Source organism: Electrona antarctica (genome assembly GCF_951216825.1).
Source record: "Electrona antarctica genome assembly, chromosome: 10".
Taxonomy (NCBI): Eukaryota; Metazoa; Chordata; class Actinopteri; order Myctophiformes; family Myctophidae; genus Electrona; species Electrona antarctica.
Window position 1 is genome coordinate 1,124,204 of NC_136791.1, and position 19,580 is coordinate 1,143,783.

General features: G+C 50.4%; 1 protein-coding gene across 1 annotated transcript in view; it reads right to left on the minus strand.

Moving 5' to 3' along the window:
- The window catches only part of zswim8 (zinc finger, SWIM-type containing 8), a 176,451-nt gene that overhangs the window by 94,179 nt on the left and 62,692 nt on the right, over positions 1–19,580 (minus strand). The window contains exons 7-10 of the mRNA XM_079512880.1: positions 17,926–18,007; positions 15,624–15,744; positions 9,944–10,145; positions 606–781 (exon numbers count right to left, since the gene is read on the minus strand). Of these exons, the coding sequence (XP_079369006.1) occupies positions 606–781; positions 9,944–10,145; positions 15,624–15,744; positions 17,926–18,007 (581 nt within the window). The remainder of the gene's footprint in view (positions 1–605; positions 782–9,943; positions 10,146–15,623; positions 15,745–17,925; positions 18,008–19,580) is intronic.

A 19,580-nucleotide genomic window follows, 5' to 3' on the forward strand; every position in this document is an offset into this window, starting at 1 on the left:
GTACCTTTGGGGGCTCATGGAGGGTTAAATCTGTACCTTTGGGGGCTCATGGAAGGTTAAATAAAGGGTTCTAATCGGTACCTTTGGGGGCTCATGGAGGGTTAAATCAGTACCTTTGGGGGCTCATGGTGGGGTTATGGAGGGTTAAATCAGTACCTTTGGGGGCTCATGGAGGGTTAAATCAGTACCTTTGGGGGCTCATGGAGGGTTAAATCAGTACCTTTGGGGGCTCATGGTGGGTTAAATCAGTACCTTTGGGGGCTCATGGTGGGGTTATGGAGGGTTAAATCAGTACCTTTGGGGGCTCATGGTGGGTTAAATCAGTACCTTTGGGGGCTCATGGAGGGTTAAATCAGTACCTTTGGGGGCTCATGGAGGGTTAAATCAGTACCTTTGGGGGCTCATGGTGGGGTTATGGAGGGTTAAATCAGTACCTTTGGGGGCTCATGGTGGGTTAAATCAGTACCTTTGGGGGCTCATGGTGGGGTTATGGAGGGTTAAATCAGTACCTTTGGGGGCTCATGGAGGGTTAAATCAGTACCTTTGGGGGCTCATGGAGGGTTAAATCAGTACCTTTGGGGGCTCATGGAGGGTTAAATCAGTACCTTTGGGGGCTCATGGTGGGGTCCAGGACGGCCAGCCTCCAGAGGACCACCATCTCGTCGCACATGCTGGCGCAGGCGTGAGCCGCCACCTCTGATTGGCCGTTGCTGCGTCCCGTGTGACCGCTGGCGCTGCTGTGAGAGGCCGACGTGCGCACGCTGTACCACCAGCCAATGATCTGAGGAGGAGGGGGAGGAGTTAGTTATAACCACCAGCCAATGATCTGAGGAGGAGGGAGGAGTTAGTTATAACCACCAGCCAATGATCTGAGGGGGAGGAGTTAGTTGACATGGCTGTTGGCTTACGGCCCATTCATACTCTAGTTCTAGGTGAGTATCAACTCACCGCTCCCCCCCCCCCCCCCCCGACACATCTCTCTGGTTTCACTGACCGACAAATATAGAGGTTGGGGGTGGGCGGTCCCCTTGGTTTTGCAGGCACAGGGGGACACCTTGCAGTGGGGGACACCTTGCAGGCACAGGGGGACACCTTGCAGGCACAGGGGGACACCTTGCAGGCACAGGGGGACACCTTGCAGTGGGGGACACCTTGCAGGCACAGGGGGACACCTTGCAGGCACGGGGGACACCTTGCAGGCACGGGGGACACCTTGCAGGCACAGGGGGACACCTTGCAGGCACGGGGGACACCTTGCAGGCACGGGGGACACCTTGCAGTGGGGGACACCTTGCAGTGGGGGACACCTTGCAGTGGGGGACACCTTGCAGGCACAGGGGACACCTTGCAGGCACGGGGGACACCTTTCAGTGGGGGACACCTTGCAGTGGGGGACACCTAGCAGGCACAGGGGGACACCTTGCAGGCACAGGGGGACACCTTGCAGGCACAGGGGGACACCTAGCAGGCACAGGGGGACACCTAGCAGGCACAGGGGGACACCTTGCAGTGGGGGACACCTAGCAGGCACAGGGGGACACCTAGCAGGCACAGGGGGACACCTTGCAGGCACAGGGGACACCTTGCACTCATGCAGGCACGGGGGACACCTTGCAGTGGGGGAAACCTTGCAGTGGGGGACACCTTGCAGGCACAGGGGACACCTTGCAGGCACAGGGGACACCTTGCAGCGGGGGACACCTTGCAGGCACAGGGGACACCTTGCAGTGGGGGACACCTTGCAGGCACAGGGGACACCTTGCAGTGGGGGACACCTTGCAGGCACAGGGGGACACCTTGCAGGCACAGGGGGACACCTTGCAGGCACAGGGGGACACCTTGCAGTGGGGGACACCTTGCAGGCACAGGGGGACACCTTGCAGGCACGGGGGACACCTTGCAGGCACGGGGGACACCTTGCAGGCACAGGGGGACACCTTGCAGGCACGGGGGACACCTTGCAGGCACGGGGGACACCTTGCAGTGGGGGACACCTTGCAGTGGGGGACACCTTGCAGTGGGGGACACCTTGCAGGCACAGGGGACACCTTGCAGGCACGGGGGACACCTTTCAGTGGGGGACACCTTGCAGTGGGGGACACCTAGCAGGCACAGGGGGACACCTTGCAGGCACAGGGGGACACCTTGCAGGCACAGGGGGACACCTAGCAGGCACAGGGGGACACCTAGCAGGCACAGGGGGACACCTTGCAGTGGGGGACACCTAGCAGGCACAGGGGGACACCTAGCAGGCACAGGGGGACACCTTGCAGGCACAGGGGACACCTTGCACTCTTGCAGGCACGGGGGACACCTTGCAGTGGGGGAAACCTTGCAGTGGGGGACACCTTGCAGGCACAGGGGACACCTTGCAGGCACAGGGGACACCTTGCAGCGGGGGACACCTTGCAGGCACAGGGGACACCTTGCAGTGGGGGACACCTTGCAGGCACAGGGGACACCTTGCAGTGGGGGACACCTTGCAGTGGGGGACACCTTGCAGTGGGGGACACCTTGCAGGCACGGGGGACACCTTGCAGTGGGGGACACCTTGCAGGCACGGGGGACACCTTGCACTCTTGCAGGCACGGGGGACACCTTGCAGTGGGGGAAACCTTGCAGTGGGGGACACCTTGCAGGCACAGGGGACACCTTGCAGGCACAGGGGACACCTTGCAGCGGGGGACACCTTGCAGGCACAGGGGACACCTTGCAGTGGGGGACACCTTGCAGGCACAGGGGACACCTTGCAGTGGGGGACACCTTGCAGTGGGGGACACCTTGCAGTGGGGGACACCTTGCAGTGGGGGACACCTTGCAGTGGGGGACACCTTGCAGGCACGGGGGACACCTTGCAGTGGGGGACACCTTGCAGGCACGGGGGACACCTTGCAGTGGGGGACACCTTGCAGGCACAGGGGGACACCTTGCAGGCACAGGGGGACACCTTGCAGGCACAGGGGACACCTTGCAGTGGGGGACACCATGCAGTGGGGGACACCTTGCAGGCACAGGGGACACCTTGCAGGCACAGGGGACACCTTGCAGTGGGGGACACCTTGCAGGCACAGGGGGACACCTTGCAGGCACAGGGGACACCTTGCAGGCACAGGGGACACCTTGCAGGCACGGGGGACACCTTGCAGTGGGGGACACCTTGCAGGCACAGGGGACACCTTGCAGGCACAGGGGACACCTTGCAGGCACAGGGGACACCTTGCAGTGGGGGACACCTTGCAGAGGCACAGGGGACACCTTGCAGGCACAGGGGACACCTTCCAGTGGGGGACACCTTGCAGGCACAGGGGACACCTTGCAGTGGGGGACACCTTGCAGGCACAGGGGACACCTTGCAGTGGGGGACACCTTGCAGGCACAGGGGACACCTTGCAGTGGGGGACACCTTGCAGGCACAGGGGACACCTTGCAGGCACAGGGGACACCTTCCAGTGGGGGACACCTTGCAGGCACGGGGGACACCTTGCAGTGGGGGACACCTTGCAGTGGGGGACACCTTGCAGGCACGGGGGACACCTTGCAGGCACGGGGGACACCTTGCAGGCACAGGAGACACCTTGCAGTGGGGGACACCTTGCAGGCACAGGGGACACCTTGCAGGCACAGGGGACACCTTGCAGTGGGGGACACCTTGCAGGCACAGGGGACACCTTGCAGGCACGGGGGACACCTTGCAGGCACGGGGGACACCTTGCAGTGGGGGACACCTTGCAGGCACAGGGGACACCTTGCAGGCACGGGGGACACCTTGCAGGCACGGGGGACACCTTGCAGGCACGGGGGACACCTTGCAGTGGGGGACACCTTGCAGTGGGGGACACCTTGCAGGCACAGGGGACACCTTGCAGGCACAGGGGACACCTTGCAGTGGGGGACACCTTGCAGGCACAGGGGACACCTTCCAGTGGGGGACACCTTGCAGGCACAGGGGACACCTTCCAGTGGGGGACACCTTGCAGGCACAGGGGACACCTTGCAGGCACAGGGGACACCTTGCAGTGGGGGACACCTTGCAGTGGGGGACACCTTGCAGTGGGGGACACCTTGCAGGCACGGGGGACACCTTGCAGGCATGGGGGACACCTTGCAGGCACGGGGGACACCTTGCAGGCACGGGGGACACCTTGCAGTGGGGGACACCTTGCAGTGGGGGACACCTTGCAGGCACAGGGGACACCTTGCAGGCACGGGGGACACCTTGCAGGCATGGGGGACACCTTGCAGGCACGGGGGACACCTTGCAGGCACAGGGGACACCTTGCAGGCACGGGGGACACCTTGCAGGCACGGGGGACACCTTGCAGGCACAGGGGACACCTTGCAGGCACAGGGGGACACCTTGCAGGCACAGGGGGACACCTTGCAGGCACGGGGGACACCTTGCAGGCACGGGGGACACCTTGCAGGCACAGGGGACACCTTGCAGGCACAGGGGGACACCTTGCAGGCACAGGGGGACACCTTGCAGGCACGGGGGACACCTTGCAGGCACGGGGGACACCTTGCAGGCACGGGGGACACCTTGCAGGCATGGGGGACACCTTGCAGGCATGGGGGACACCTTGCAGGCACGGGGGACACCTTGCAGGCACGGGGGACACCTTGCAGGCACGGGGGACACCTTGCAGGCACGGGGGACACCTTGCAGGCACAGGGGACACCTTGCAGGCACAGGGGGACACCTTGCAGGCACAGGGGGACACCTTGCAGGCACGGGGGACACCTTGCAGGCACGGGGGACACCTTGCAGGCACAGGGGACACCTTGCAGGCACAGGGGGACACCTTGCAGGCACAGGGGGACACCTTGCAGGCACGGGGGACACCTTGCAGGCACGGGGGACACCTTGCAGGCACGGGGGACATCTGAACCAGAGAGGGAGGCGGGGTCGACATCACCGCGAGTATGATAACCTTGACTCGTTATCACTATAACTAAGGTTATCACCTACAGGGTGAGTTGCTTATCGCCTAAAACTGGACTATGAATGAGCCTTTAGATTACATATGGTTGATGTCAACTCAACTCAACCTCAACCAACCATTCATAGTCCCCCCTTCTCATCCCCTAAACCGGGATTATGAATTCCTGCCCTCCGGCCAATGGTTAAATAAAGACCCCTGTAACCAAAAACAACAGGTACACATTCTCATTTACATCTACCTCCATTCGGGCCATCAACAAGGGAAGCCGTTTAGTTTCAGGGGTGGGGCTGCACTTTATATTTAATGTAGTAATCTGTGTATTAGTCTAGTAGCCAAAAAGTGAACCCGGACACCAACGTTTTAGGTTAGAAATGTTGAGTATGGGTCCCCAGCATGTAGAAACTGCCGGATGCTAACTTGCATATGTTGAGCAATTTTCATAATTGGCATAATATGTGACCATACCATTAACAACCTATAGAAGGCAAAAAAGTCAAAATTTCATCATGCTTTATGTAGCATGTGATGTGTCAATCTAGGGGGTTTTCAAAGCATTCGTTTTGCAAAAAAAAAACACTCATTGGGCTAAAATGGCTGTTTCATCATAAAGCATGATGAAAGCATGATGAAATTTTGAATATTTTGCCTTCTATAGGTTGTTAATGGTATGGTCACATATTATGCCAATTATGTAGTATATGATAATGTATACGTATGTCTGTTGTTTATGCATGTTTAACTGTTTGTAATGTGTTCTTTTAGAGCTTATATTGTCTGCTGTAAAATGAGATATATAAATAACCTTGACCTTGGCTTGAACCAAAGGCTCCGTGCATAACGGTAGTTCTGTTTTCCAGAAGGTGCTATAAAAATAAACCTGTCCTGTTCTGGGTCAGTTTATCGTAAAGCCTCATGTGATTGGCTCAGCAGCAGATCTGAACTGGAAACACACACGAGGGTGTTCTGCATTTCCAGGCCGATTTCTGATCGCCTGCACCTTGGTTAAATTGACGCACACACACACGCTGTTCTGGAGGGGTGACCAATGACCATGCCATGTTGTCTTGTCTTGTCGTATGTTTGTCTTGTTTCAAAACTTGATTCAGGTTATGTGGTTTGTAACTGTCAGTGTCACTTCCCTGTTAGTATAGGACTATACCATTTATTTTTCTTTTATGCTACCACAATATTTTGCATATGGTGCTTATGACATTTATATGTACATGTTCTCTTTTTGGTATGTCCCGCATGGGTAATGGGTAATGGCTGTGTCACATATATTGTGAATAAATAAATAAAGCCTGGGCAGGGTATACTACCGAGGCCAGATCATCAGGGCTGTTTGTGTCACCTGACTTTAGCTCCAGGGATCAATAAAAGGTTTATCTCATCTTAATAGGCTTAGGAAATTAAGCCCCACAAATGGAGAGCCCTCCAGGAATACACTGCAGCAGCAGCCTGAGCGCCAGCGTGCGTGCGTATGCGAACGTGTGTGTGTGTGTGTGTGTGTGTGTGCGCATTTTGCCCTCTCTCTGACCACACCAGTTCAATTCTCAAGAACAGCATATCCACAATTCATTCATTATTCATGTTATTATCACATCAAAAGGAACGGGCAGGTGTGTGTGTGTGTGTGTGTGTGTGTGTGTGTGTGTGTGTGTGTGTGTGTGTGTGCGCGCGCGTGCACGCGATTCTGTGTGTGTGTGATACACACACACTCATCTAAAGCTGGTCAGTTGATTCTTCATATCCATACAAGTGAAACGGCCGAGATTACAATGTAAAAAAAAAAGTACATGAACCCGTGGATTTATAGCGCCCTCTATCGACATCAACGTCAGACTTTGGTGCTTTACTATGGAAGCCACATGAAGTCACTATGTCACTATTCCTCACTCCTGTGTGTGTGTGTGTGGGGGAAGAGGGGTGTACTGTGGCAAAGAAAAACAGGATCTATAATCTACCTGTTGGTAGGTGAGACACTGCTCTGTAAGGATCTATAATCTACCTGTTGGTAGGTGAGACACTGCTCTGTAAGGATCTATAATCTACCTGTTGGTAGGTGAGACACTGCTCTGTCAGGATCTATAATCTACCTGTTGGTAGGTGAGACACTGCTCTGTAAGGATCTATAATCTACCTGTTCGTAGGTGAGACACTGCTCTGTAAGGATCTATAATCTACCTGTTGGTAGGTGAGACACTGCTCTGTAAGGATCTATAATCTACCTGTTCGTAGGTGAGACACTGCTCTGTAAGGATCTATAATCTACCTGTTCGTAGGTGAGACACTGCTCTGTAAGGATCTATAATCTACCTGTTCGTAGGTGAGACACTGCTCTGTCAGGATCTATAATCTACCTGTTCGTAGGTGAGACACTGCTCTGTAAGGATCTATAATCTACCTGTTCGTAGGTGAGACACTGCTCTGTAAGGATCTATAATCTACCTGTTGGTAGGTGAGACACTGCTCTGTAAGGATCTATAATCTACCTGTTGGTAGGTGAGACACTGCTCTGTAAGGATCTATAATCTACCTGTTGGTAGGTGAGACACTGCTCTGTCAGGATCTATAATCTACCTGTTCGTAGGTGAGACACTGCTCTGTAAGGATCTATAATCTACCTGTTGGTAGGTGAGACACTGCTCTGTAAGGATCTATAATCTACCTGTTCGTAGGTGAGACACTGCTCTGTCAGGATCTATAATCTACCTGTTGGTAGGTGAGACACTGCTCTGTAAGGATCTATAATCTACCTGTTCGTAGGTGAGACACTGCTCTGTCAGGATCTATAATCTACCTGTTGGTAGGTGAGACACTGCTCTGTAAGGATCTATAATCTACCTGTTGGTAGGTGAGACACTGCTCTGTAAGGATCTATAATCTACCTGTTGGTAGGTGAGACACTGCTCTGTAAGGATCTATAATCTACCTGTTCGTAGGTGAGACACTGCTCTGTAAGGATCTATAATCTACCTGTTCGTAGGTGAGACACTGCTCTGTAAGGATCTATAATCTACCTGTTGGTAGGTGAGACACTGCTCTGTAAGGATCTATAATCTACCTGTTCGTAGGTGAGACACTGCTCTGTAAGGATCTATAATCTACCTGTTGGTAGGTGAGACACTGCTCTGTAAGGATCTATAATCTACCTGTTGGTAGGTGAGACACTGCTCTGTAAGGATCTATAATCTACCTGTTCGTAGGTGAGACACTGCTCTGTAAGGATCTATAATCTACCTGTTGGTAGGTGAGACACTGCTCTGTAAGGATCTATAATCTACCTGTTGGTAGGTGAGACACTGCTCTGTCAGGATCTATAATCTACCTGTTCGTAGGTGAGACACTGCTCTGTAAGGATCTATAATCTACCTGTTGGTAGGTGAGACACTGCTCTGTAAGGATCTATAATCTACCTGTTGGTAGGTGAGACACTGCTCTGTAAGGATCTATAATCTACCTGTTCGTAGGTGAGACACTGCTCCGTAAGGATCTATAATCTACCTGTTGGTAGGTGAGACACTGCTCTGTAAGGATCTATAATCTACCTGTTGGTAGGTGAGACACTGCTCTGTAAGGATCTATAATCTACCTGTTGGTAGGTGAGACACTGCTCTGTCAGGATCTATAATCTACCTGTTGGTAGGTGAGACACTGCTCTGTCAGGATCTATAATCTACCTGTTCGTAGGTGAGACACTGCTCTGTAAGGATCTATAATCTACCTGTTCGTAGGTGAGACACTGCTCTGTAAGGATCTATAATCTACCTGTTCGTAGGTGAGACACTGCTCTGTAAGGATCTATAATCTACCTGTTGGTAGGTGAGACACTGCTCTGTAAGGATCTATAATCTACCTGTTGGTAGGTGAGACACTGCTCTGTCAGGATCTATAATCTACCTGTTGGTAGGTGAGACACTGCTCTGTAAGGATCTATAATCTACCTGTTGGTAGGTGAGACACTGCTCTGTAAGGATCTATAATCTACCTGTTGGTAGGTGAGACACTGCTCTGTAAGGATCTATAATCTACCTGTTCGTAGGTGAGACACTGCTCTGTAAGGATCTATAATCTACCTGTTGGTAGGTGAGACACTGCTCTGTAAGGATCTATAATCTACCTGTTGGTAGGTGAGACACTGCTCTGTAAGGATCTATAATCTACCTGTTGGTAGGTGAGACACTGCTCTGTCAGGATCTATAATCTACCTGTTGGTAGGTGAGACACTGCTCTGTCAGGATCTATAATCTACCTGTTGGTAGGAGAGACACTGCTCTGTAAGGATCTATAATCTACCTGTTGGTAGGTGAGACACTGCTCTGTAAGGATCTATAATCTACCTGTTGGTAGGTGAGACACTGCTCTGTAAGGATCTATAATCTACCTGTTGGTAGGAGAGACACTGCTCTGTAAGGATCTATAATCTACCTGTTGGTAGGTGAGACACTGCTCTGTAAGGATCTATAATCTACCTGTTGGTAGGTGAGACACTGCTCTGTAAGGATCTATAATCTACCTGTTGGTAGGTGAGACACTGCTCTGTCAGGATCTATAATCTACCTGTTGGTAGGTGAGACACTGCTCTGTAAGGATCTATAATCTACCTGTTGGTAGGTGAGACACTGCTCTGTCAGGATCTATAATCTACCTGTTGGTAGGTGAGACACTGCTCTGTAAGGATCTATAATCTACCTGTTGGTAGGTGAGACACTGCTCTGTAAGGATCTATAATCTACCTGTTGGTAGGTGAGACACTGCTCTGTAAGGATCTATAATCTACCTGTTGGTAGGTGAGACACTGCTCTGTAAGGATCTATAATCTACCTGTTCGTAGGTGAGACACTGCTCTGTAAGGATCTATAATCTACCTGTTCGTAGGTGAGACACTGCTCTGTAAGGATCTATAATCTACCTGTTCGTAGGTGAGACACTGCTCTGTAAGGATCTATAATCTACCTGTTCGTAGGTGAGACACTGCTCTGTAAGGATCTATAATCTACCTGTTCGTAGGTGAGACACTGCTCCGTCAGGATCTCCAGCAGCGGCGCGGCGTTGCTGTCTCGTCTCTTGAACATCTCCCTGACGATGGACAGCAGGTTCCAGATGCCCTCGGGCTCGCGGCCGCGCAGCGGGCGAAGCAGACACGCCCACTCTGCGGCGGCGGGAGGCTCCGTGGACGACAGGTACATGGAGTTCACGTCACTGTGAGACACACGGAATTAAATCTTAACAATTAGCACAAAATTGTTAGCACAATTAGCACAAAATGTAGACTAGAGGGGTGGCAGTGGTTTAGGGGTAGAGTGACCGGATAGGAACTGCAAGGTTCCCGGGTCGATCCCTGTGGGTTCCCCCAGAGTTAGTGTCGAAGTGTCCTTGAGCAAGACTCTGAACCCCTGATTGCTCCTGATGTGCAGGTTGGTGCCTTGCATGGTTTCCTCCACCATCAGTGGAGGAAACCGATATTGAGGGGGCAGAAACCGAGCAGCCTGGAGAGGGACAAGCTGGGGTTTGAAATACATTGTTTTCAACGAGGGCGGCGAAAAACAAGAGCAATTTTAGGCATGTGTGCAACATGACAACTGTTTTAAAGTATTGCACAGTAACACCTAAAGTCTCTGTAATGTTTATGTTATGTTTAGATTGTTTACTACAAAACAATCTAAAACTAGAAAAAGTGCCCTTCTGGGCACAGGTCTCCACCAGGAGGATAGGACTGTGTGTGATGTTTGGCAAAATGTTTAGGAGTAATATAAACATGTTTGCCTTTGATGGCAATTGGATGATTTGAGGTATTTTGTTTTGCAAAAATCAACCTGTTGGTGGCGCTATAACAGGCCAATGTGAAAAGGGTGGGATATATTCCTCAGCCTAGTAAGAAAATGTGTGAAAGATTTCACGTAAATTGCACGCTGCGTTCATGATTTGAGGCTTTTGTTCAAAACAGGGCAATCTTGCAAACTGTGAAAGCCAATTATAGCCAATTAGGATGGAATATGAAATATCAGACAGATCCGACCTGAGCACATGACCATAGAGATACTGTGTAACGATTTGTGACATTTTTGGACAGAATCTGGAGGATTCTGGTGGCGCTATAAAAGGCAGATGCGGAAAATGCAGGTCAAAAGTTTGTCCTTGTCCTCTAGGGAGTGTGCATGCAACGTTTCACGCAGATCGGTGCAGTTTTAGGTAAAAAATGTGAAAAGCTGCCTCATGGTGGCGCTATAACAGGCCGTTCTGGAAAATGCGGGGCAGAGGTTCATCGTTGGCATCCAGGGAGTGTGTGTGCAAAGTTTGGCATCGACCGGGTTTTAACGGTGCCGGAGATTAGCTGGTAACGGACGGACGGAAGGACACACACACACACACGGACGGAGTGCAAAACATACTCTCTCCCCATGCCTTCGGCCTGGTGGAGACAAGACAATAAAGGGATTTAAGATCATTTAAGCTGGGCTGTTGCCCTGAGTCCAATGCATTTCTGCCTACTTCCGGTCCAGGACTTGTCCCAGTTGGTTGTCCCCATTCTCAATAGAAGTATATGTAGGAGAGCCTCCATTGGACTGAAGCCCCATGAAGTGACCAATAGAAGTCTATGTAGGAGAGCCTCCATTGGACTGAAGCCCCATGAAGTGACCAATAGAAGTATATGTAGGAGAGCCGCCATTGGACTGAAGCCCCATGAAGTGACCAATAGAAGTCTATGTAGGAGAGCCGCCATTGGACTGAAGCCCCATGAAGTGAACAGAGTCTCACTCTATGGCTCTGGTCCCATCCATCCCTAGAGACTTCTATGGCCGTGTGCTGCTTTTCACTTTATCTGTACAGACAGTAGGTATCTGCCTGGATTTATTTATGGGGAAAGTAATTAAACCGCATGAATTATTTACAGATTACTGAACAGAACTTGTAGGGAGGGCAAAAAAAAACCCAACAACAACAACTTAAGAGGCTAATTGATATTGCGAATGAAGTTTTAAGGAGCTGCTTAGAGAGTCATTAAGTGTGTGCACAACAGTAACTGCTACATCACCAAACTAATACCACTGCACACTGATTCCTGCAATTATGCTAATTCACTTAATGACTACAAGCTTCTTGTTCTTTCTGTACCCTTGATATGCATCAGTAGTAGTAGCTACTACTGTAGCAACCAGCTGGCTGCCAAAAGTATTTAGACTCACTAGAGACGCTTTGGGGCTCCGACGCAGAACCCAGGTTTGGAGAGAGGCGATGTTTTATACTAGGAATGCTCCGATGTATTGGCCACGTATCGTTATCGATGTATCGATGTATTGGCCACGTATCGTTATCGGCCGATGTGTGTCGTTATGGGTCAATAAAGCTGACATTAACACCCTGAGTGCACAGGACGAAGTTCACCGTCCTTTCAATTAGTAACGCCCAGCGCCCAGGACGAAGTTCACCGTCCTTTCAATTAGTAACGCCCAGCGCCCAGGACGAAGTTCACCGTCCTTTCAATTAGTAACGCCCAGCGCCCAGGACGAAGTTCACCATCCTTTCAATTAGTACCACCCAGCGCCCAGGACGAAGTTCACCGTCCTTTCAATTAGTACCACCCAGCGCCCAGGACGAAGTTCACCGTCCTTTCAATTAGTAACGCCCAGCGCCCAGGACGAAGTTCACCGTCCTTTCAATTAGTAACGCCCAGCGCCCAGGACGAAGTTCACCGTCCTTTCAATTAGTAACGCCCAGCGCCCAGGACGAAGTTCACCGTCCTTTCAATTAGTAACGCCCAGCGCCCAGGACGAAGTTCACCGTCCTTTCAATTAGTAACGCCCAGCGCCCAGGACGAAGTTCACCGTCCTTTCAATTAGTACCGCCCAGCGCCCAGGACGAAGTTCACCGTCCTTTCAATTAGTAACGCCCAGCGCCCAGGACGAAGTTCACCGTCCTTTCAATTAGTAACGCCCAGCGCCCAGGACGAAGTTCACCGTCCTTTCAATTAGTAACGCCCAGCGCCCAGGACGAAGTTCACCGTCCTTTCAATTAGTAACGCCCAGCGCCCAGGACGAAGTTCACCGTCCTTTCAATTAGTAACGCCCAGCGCCCAGGACGAAGTTCACCGTCCTTTCAATTAGTAACGCCCAGCGCCCAGGACGAAGTTCACCGTCCTTTCAATTAGTAACGCCCAGCGCCCAGGACGAAGTTCACCGTCCTTTCAATTAGTAACGCCCAGCGCCCAGGACGAAGTTCACCGTCCTTTCAATTAGTAACGCCCAGTCGCCCAGGACGAAGTTCACCGTCCTTTCAATTAGTAACGCCCAGCGCCCAGGACGAAGTTCACCGTCCTTTCAATTAGTAACGCCCAGCGCCCAGGACGAAGTTCACCGTCCTTTCAATTAGTAACGCCCAGCGCCCAGGACGAAGTTCACCGTCCTTTCAATTAGTAACGCCCAGCGCCCAGGACGAAGTTCACCGTCCTTTCAATTAGTAACGCCCAGCGCCCAGGACGAAGTTCACCGTCCTTTCAATTAGTAACGCCCAGCGCCCAGGACGAAGTTCACCGTCCTTTCAATTAGTAACGCCCAGCGCCCAGGACGAAGTTCACCGTCCTTTCAATTAGTAACGCCCAGCGCCCAGGACGAAGTTCACCGTCCTTTCAATTAGTAACGCCCAGCGCCCAGGACGAAGTTCACCGTCCTTTCAATTAGTAACGCCCAGCGCCCAGGACGAAGTTCACCGTCCTTTCAATTAGTAACGCCCAGCGCCCAGGACGAAGTTCACCGTCCTTTCAATTAGTAACGCCCAGCGCCCAGGACGAAGTTCACCGTCCTTTCAATTAGTAACGCCCAGCGCCCAGGACGAAGATTGATGAAAAGGACGGAGGTTATGGTCGCATCGCTCCACAGCCTGGGAGGTTATGGTCACATCGCTCCACAGCCTGGGAGGTTATGGTCACATCGCTCCACAGCCTGGGAGGTTATGGTCGCATCGCTCCACAGCCTGGGAGGTTATGATCACATCGCTCCACAGCCTGGGAGGTTATGGTCGCATCGCTCCACAGCCTGGGAGGTTATGGTCACATCGCTCCACAGCCTGGGAGGTTATGGTCACATCGCTCCACAGCCTGGGAGGTTATGGTCGCATCGCTCCACAGCCTGGGAGGTTATGATCACATCGCTCCACAGCCTGGGAGGTTATGGTCGCATCGCTCCACAGCCTGGGAGGTTATGGTCGCATCGCTCCACAGCCTGGGAGGTTATGATCACATCGCTCCACAGCCTGGGAGGTTATGGTCGCATCGCTCCACAGCCTGGGAGGTTATGATCACATCGCTCCACAGCCTGGGAGGTTATGGTCGCATCGCTCCACAGCCTGGGAGGTTATGGTCGCATCGCTCCACAGCCTGGGAGGTTATGATCACATCGCTCCACAGCCTGGGAGGTTATGGTCACATCGCTCCACAGCCTGGGAGGTTATGGTCGCATCGCTCCACAGCCTGGGAGGTTATGATCACATCGCTCCACAGCCTGGGAGGTTATGGTCACATCGCTCCACAGCCTGGGAGGTTATGGTCGCATCGCTCCACAGCCTGGGAGGTTATGGTCGCATCGCTCCACAGCCTGGGAGGTTATGGTCGCATCGCTCCACAGCCTGGGAGGTTATGGTCGCATCGCTCCACAGCCTGGGAGGTTATGGTCACATCGCTCCACAGCCTGGGAGGTTATGGTCACATCGCTCCACAGCCTGGGAGGTTATGGTCACATCGCTCCACAGCCTGGGAGGTTATGGTCGCATCGCTCCACAGCCTGGGAGGTTATGGTCGCATCGCTCCACAGCCTGGGAGGTTATGGTCACATCGCTCCACAGCCTGGGAGGTTATGGTCGCATCGCTCCACAGCCTGGGAGGTTATGGTCGCATCGCTCCACAGCCTGGGAGGTTATGGTCGCATCGCTCCACAGCCTGGGAGGTTATGATCGCATCGCTCCACAGCCTGGGAGGTTATGGTCGCATCGCTCCACAGCCTGGGAGGTTATGGTCGCATCGCTCCACAGCCTGGGAGGTTATGATCGCATCGCTCCACAGCCTGGGAGGTTATGGTCGCATCGCTCCACAGCCTGGGAGGTTATGGTCGCATCGCTCCACAGCCTGGGAGCGCAACATTCAATGTTTTTGTTTTTTTCCCTGGCACAAACGGGGGAAATAACATCAAAAACAAAATAAACAAATATCGGTTTCAGTATCGGCTAAATTGTCATTTTAAACATCGGCCTCGGCCATGAATTTCCATATCGGCACATCCCTGTTTTGTAGGCCGAACCGGCAGTTCTCACACTGTCGAGATGTTTTCAAACACGTTCAAAAATACCAAGATGTGCGAGCTTGTAGATCTGCTATTTTTTGAGTAGCCTGCAACACTAAAATCTAAACACAGATATTTTAACCCATTCTGGACGGGAACCCGTTTTGGTGTTTCAAGCATTATGTTATACTTTAGCTATTGAAAAATAGCAGATCTACAAGCTCATAGCGCAAAAATCCTGAAAACACAAACTTTGGCACCACGTGTTAAAAAAATTTATATATATATATATATATATATATATATATATTTTTTTTTTCAAAGACGTCCACAGACGTCTTGGGCTATGCACGTGCGGTAATACCCAGGACGTCCACAGACGTTTTGGGCACAAAATGTGTTAACGTACCTGAAGACGACGGGCGAGGGTCCGCAGAACTTGTGCAGGGTCTTCTTGATGTTGTCACTGAGGGTGGATTCATCCAGGTACCATGTACTCTGGTCTGAGGCCGAGGGGCCAGCCGTAGGGTCTGGAAACACACACACACACACACACACACACAGGTCACTGAGGGGCCAGCCGTAGGGTCTGAGAACACACCGTGGAAGAGAAGATTTGATTTGGAAATCTTGAAATGTATTACAAATTTAATTTGTAAAGTAACACTTTTGAGATTTTCCTTATTGTATAACATATGTAGAAGCTCGCTGTTGGGTATATATTTTTTATACATTTTTAACATATAAATATAAATGGATAATGTGGTTAAAATGATTGTGAATACCAGTATAACACATTTAGCTGGGGGACCCCCTGGAACCCCTTAAAGGACCCCCGGAGGTCCCCGGACCCCACTTTGAGAACCACTGGCGTAAGAGATCAAAACAGAGCTTGTAGTTAGCTGTGCGAAAAACACATCACAATATCTTCACTACATAAACCAACTTTATGGTACATTGTTTTTACTGTTATCTCAGAGAGATTTCGTCCTGGCTATGATTACTAAAGTCACCCTGAAGTCTGGGGGGGGGGGGGGGGGGGGGGGGGAGGGAGAGAGAGAGAGAGAGAGAGAGAGAGAGAGAGAGAGAGAGAGAGAGAGAGAGAGAGAGAGAGAGAGAGAGAGAGAGAGAGAGAGAGAGAGAGAGAGAGAGAGAGAGAGAGAGAGAGAGAGAGAGAGAGAGAGAGAGAGAGAGAGAGAGAGAGAGAGAGAGAGAGAGACAGAGAGAGAGAGAGAGAGAGACAGAGAGAGAGAGAGACAGAGACAGAGAGAGAGAGAGAGAGACAGAGTATGTATTATTATTAGAAGCTAGGAGGCTGCTGCTGTAACTAGCGAGAGATAGACAGGACGAGAATGCCCCCTGCAGACCAATGTCAGTAATGCAGGCAGATAGCGTGACCTGAACAATGAACCAACAAGGAAACAATACTAGTGTATTATGAAGACTTCAAGTTGTCTAAATGTGTTAAACCGAGTGTTTCAACAACTAGAACAATAATTAATATGTATAATCTTTCTAAACCTCACATCCAGATTTCAGATTGAGTTTTTCTCTTTATGAAACACCCGATTAATTCGGGGTTTTCTAACATGCTTCTGAAGATTCATTCTATAGCTTGTTTAACCACTTCCAATACTCATAAATCAAATCTATTCTATTGCCATTTTGAATTCCTCTTTCATCTTAAATATAACTAATAACCGAAAATAGCCAAATCTATAGATTTGGCTATTTTCGGTGCACAACATAATGGCAACTATTAGTGTTGCATTATGGTCACTACGTTTACCTGGAGCTCAACACACTGTGTTGATGGAACTATTAGTGTTATGGTCACTATGTTTACCTGGAGCTCCACACACTGTGTTGGTGGAACTATTAGTGTTGCATTATGGTCACTATGTTTACCTGGAGCTCCACACACTGTTGATGGAACTATTAGTGTTATGGTCACTATGTTTACCTGGAGCTCCACACACTGTGTTGATGGAACTATTAGTGTTGCATTATGGTCACTATGTTTACCTGGAGCTCCACACACTGTGTTGGTGGAACTATTAGTGTTGCATTATGGTCACTATGTTTACCTGGAGCTCCACACACTGTGTTGATGGAACTATTAGTGTTGCATTATGGTCACTATGTTTACCTGGAGCTCCACACACTGTGTTGATGGAACTATTAGTGTTATGGTCACTATGTTTACCTGGAGCTCCACACACTGTGTTGATGGAACTATTAGTGTTATGGTCACTATGTTTACCTGGAGCTCCACACACTGTGTTGGTGGAACTATTAGTGTTGCATTATGGTCACTATGTTTACCTGGAGCTCCACACACTGTGTTGATGGAACTATTAGTGTTGCATTATGGTCACTATGTTTACCTGGAGCTCCACACACTGTGTTGGTGGAACTATTAGTGTTGCATTATGGTCACTATGTTTACCTGGAGCTCCACACACTGTGTTGATGGAACTATTAGTGTTGCATTATGGTCACTATGTTTACCTGGAGCTCCACACACTGTGTTGGTGGAACTATTAGTGTTATGGTCACTATGTTTACCTGGAGCTCCACACACTGTGTTGATGGAACTATTAGTGTTGCATTATGGTCACTATGTTTACCTGGAGCTCCACACACTGTGTTGGTGGAACTATTAGTGTTAGATTATGTTCATATTGTGTTGAACGGTTGTCAGGTTGTACCTGGCGCTCCACACACGGTGTTGATGGCCGTGGACTGAGAAGACAGCAGTTCATCCAGAAGACGCTGAGCTGTGGGCAGGATCTGAGAGAGAGAGAGAGAGAGAGAGAGATGACATTAATTTAGTTTCCACACTGCACTCACTGCTGTCATCATCACAAACCCCACAAATCCCGTTTTAGTTGATAAGGTGACAACCGAAGACTACAACATGACGTCACTGAAGCCGCAGTCAGTGATAAGCGACTCACCGGCGCTCACAGAGATAACACTTTGACCATGATTAGCCTGTTCAATAATAATAAAAACTCTTAGCAACAAAGTTTAGCACATCTGAATGTTAGTCTTTCAGCGTCATTGTTTTTGCTGACCGGTTTCACGCGTAGTAAACGTCAGTCCGTAGTTCTACGCTTCTTGTCGAGCGAGAAATTATCTTCCAATTCTCTTCTATCTTGTCGACTTGTCTGTCACTCTAATTCAGCAATTTGCGTGTGTGTCACTGCTGCGTTGTCGGACGCGACAGCAAGTGTTGCAGTTCAAATGTCCAACTTGGAAGCAAAACTCTGGAGATCCAGATGTCGGAGATATCAAATAAACGTGTCGTATGGCTTGGGTGTCAGCCGTGACACGGAATTCATGAGTTGTAAATTAAGTCCTACACCTGCCATGTTGGGTCTGTCCAGCACAGTTGTTTCAATTTGTCTGAACACTGATTGGCGTAAAAAACAAATTAATTTGTTTGCAACACCTGTTTGGTCCCCAACATGGCAGGGAGGACTGCATTTGCAACCCACGAACAACATAACCGTCAAAAACATTCCCAAACACATATAGGCTCTCTATCTACGCTGTGCTCAAACGAGCATGACGGCACACAACCAAAATGTGACCAGATTTGACAGAGAGCCTGCCATCGCGTAACCTCCAGCTTTTCACCAGAGGAGAAAAACTTTATTTGTTTTTATCCAAAATTAGTTAATAGCACAGGCAGACTCTTCACATACTAGAGCATGTCTGAAATAAATATCAGAGCTGGAATCGACATGTAAATATGAGATATTACAATTGAACCTTTCAAGCCTGTTTTCTCAACTCGCCGTTTCTCTGCAAGACATTACTCTATGATTCCCTGCGAAAAGTCTAAAACATCCAATGGCAGTCCCTCAGTCAAATGTGGCCACATATATCAAAGCAGAGCCTCGGCTAAGTGGCTACCGACTAGGAGAGCACTTTCGCACGTTTACGGCAGTAGAAGTTAAATATGGCATTAAAATTAAAATGAATTTCTATCGAAAATCTTAAATAGAATGAGATTGAGCTAGTTAGGTTTTTTAGTTTCTCCATGTGTCCAGAAGGTTTCCTTAAGCAGCGGTGGCCGAACGGATTGCGGAGCGGTCTTGATACCGGAAGGTCGCCAGTTCGAATCAGCGGTCCGACGCGTTAAAATTACCACCGCTGAAGTGCCCTTGAACAAGGCATTGAACCACTACGATGAAATGTTCTATGAGCAGGGCCTGGCTGGAAACAAGTTCTTGAGCTTAGCCCAGATACCCTGGGTAAATATAGTAATCATTTCATTTCCTAGCGTGGCTGAGAGAACAACAGTCAGGAACTCTCGTCTGTCTGACAGACAAGGAGCCCAGGATGGATAACACTC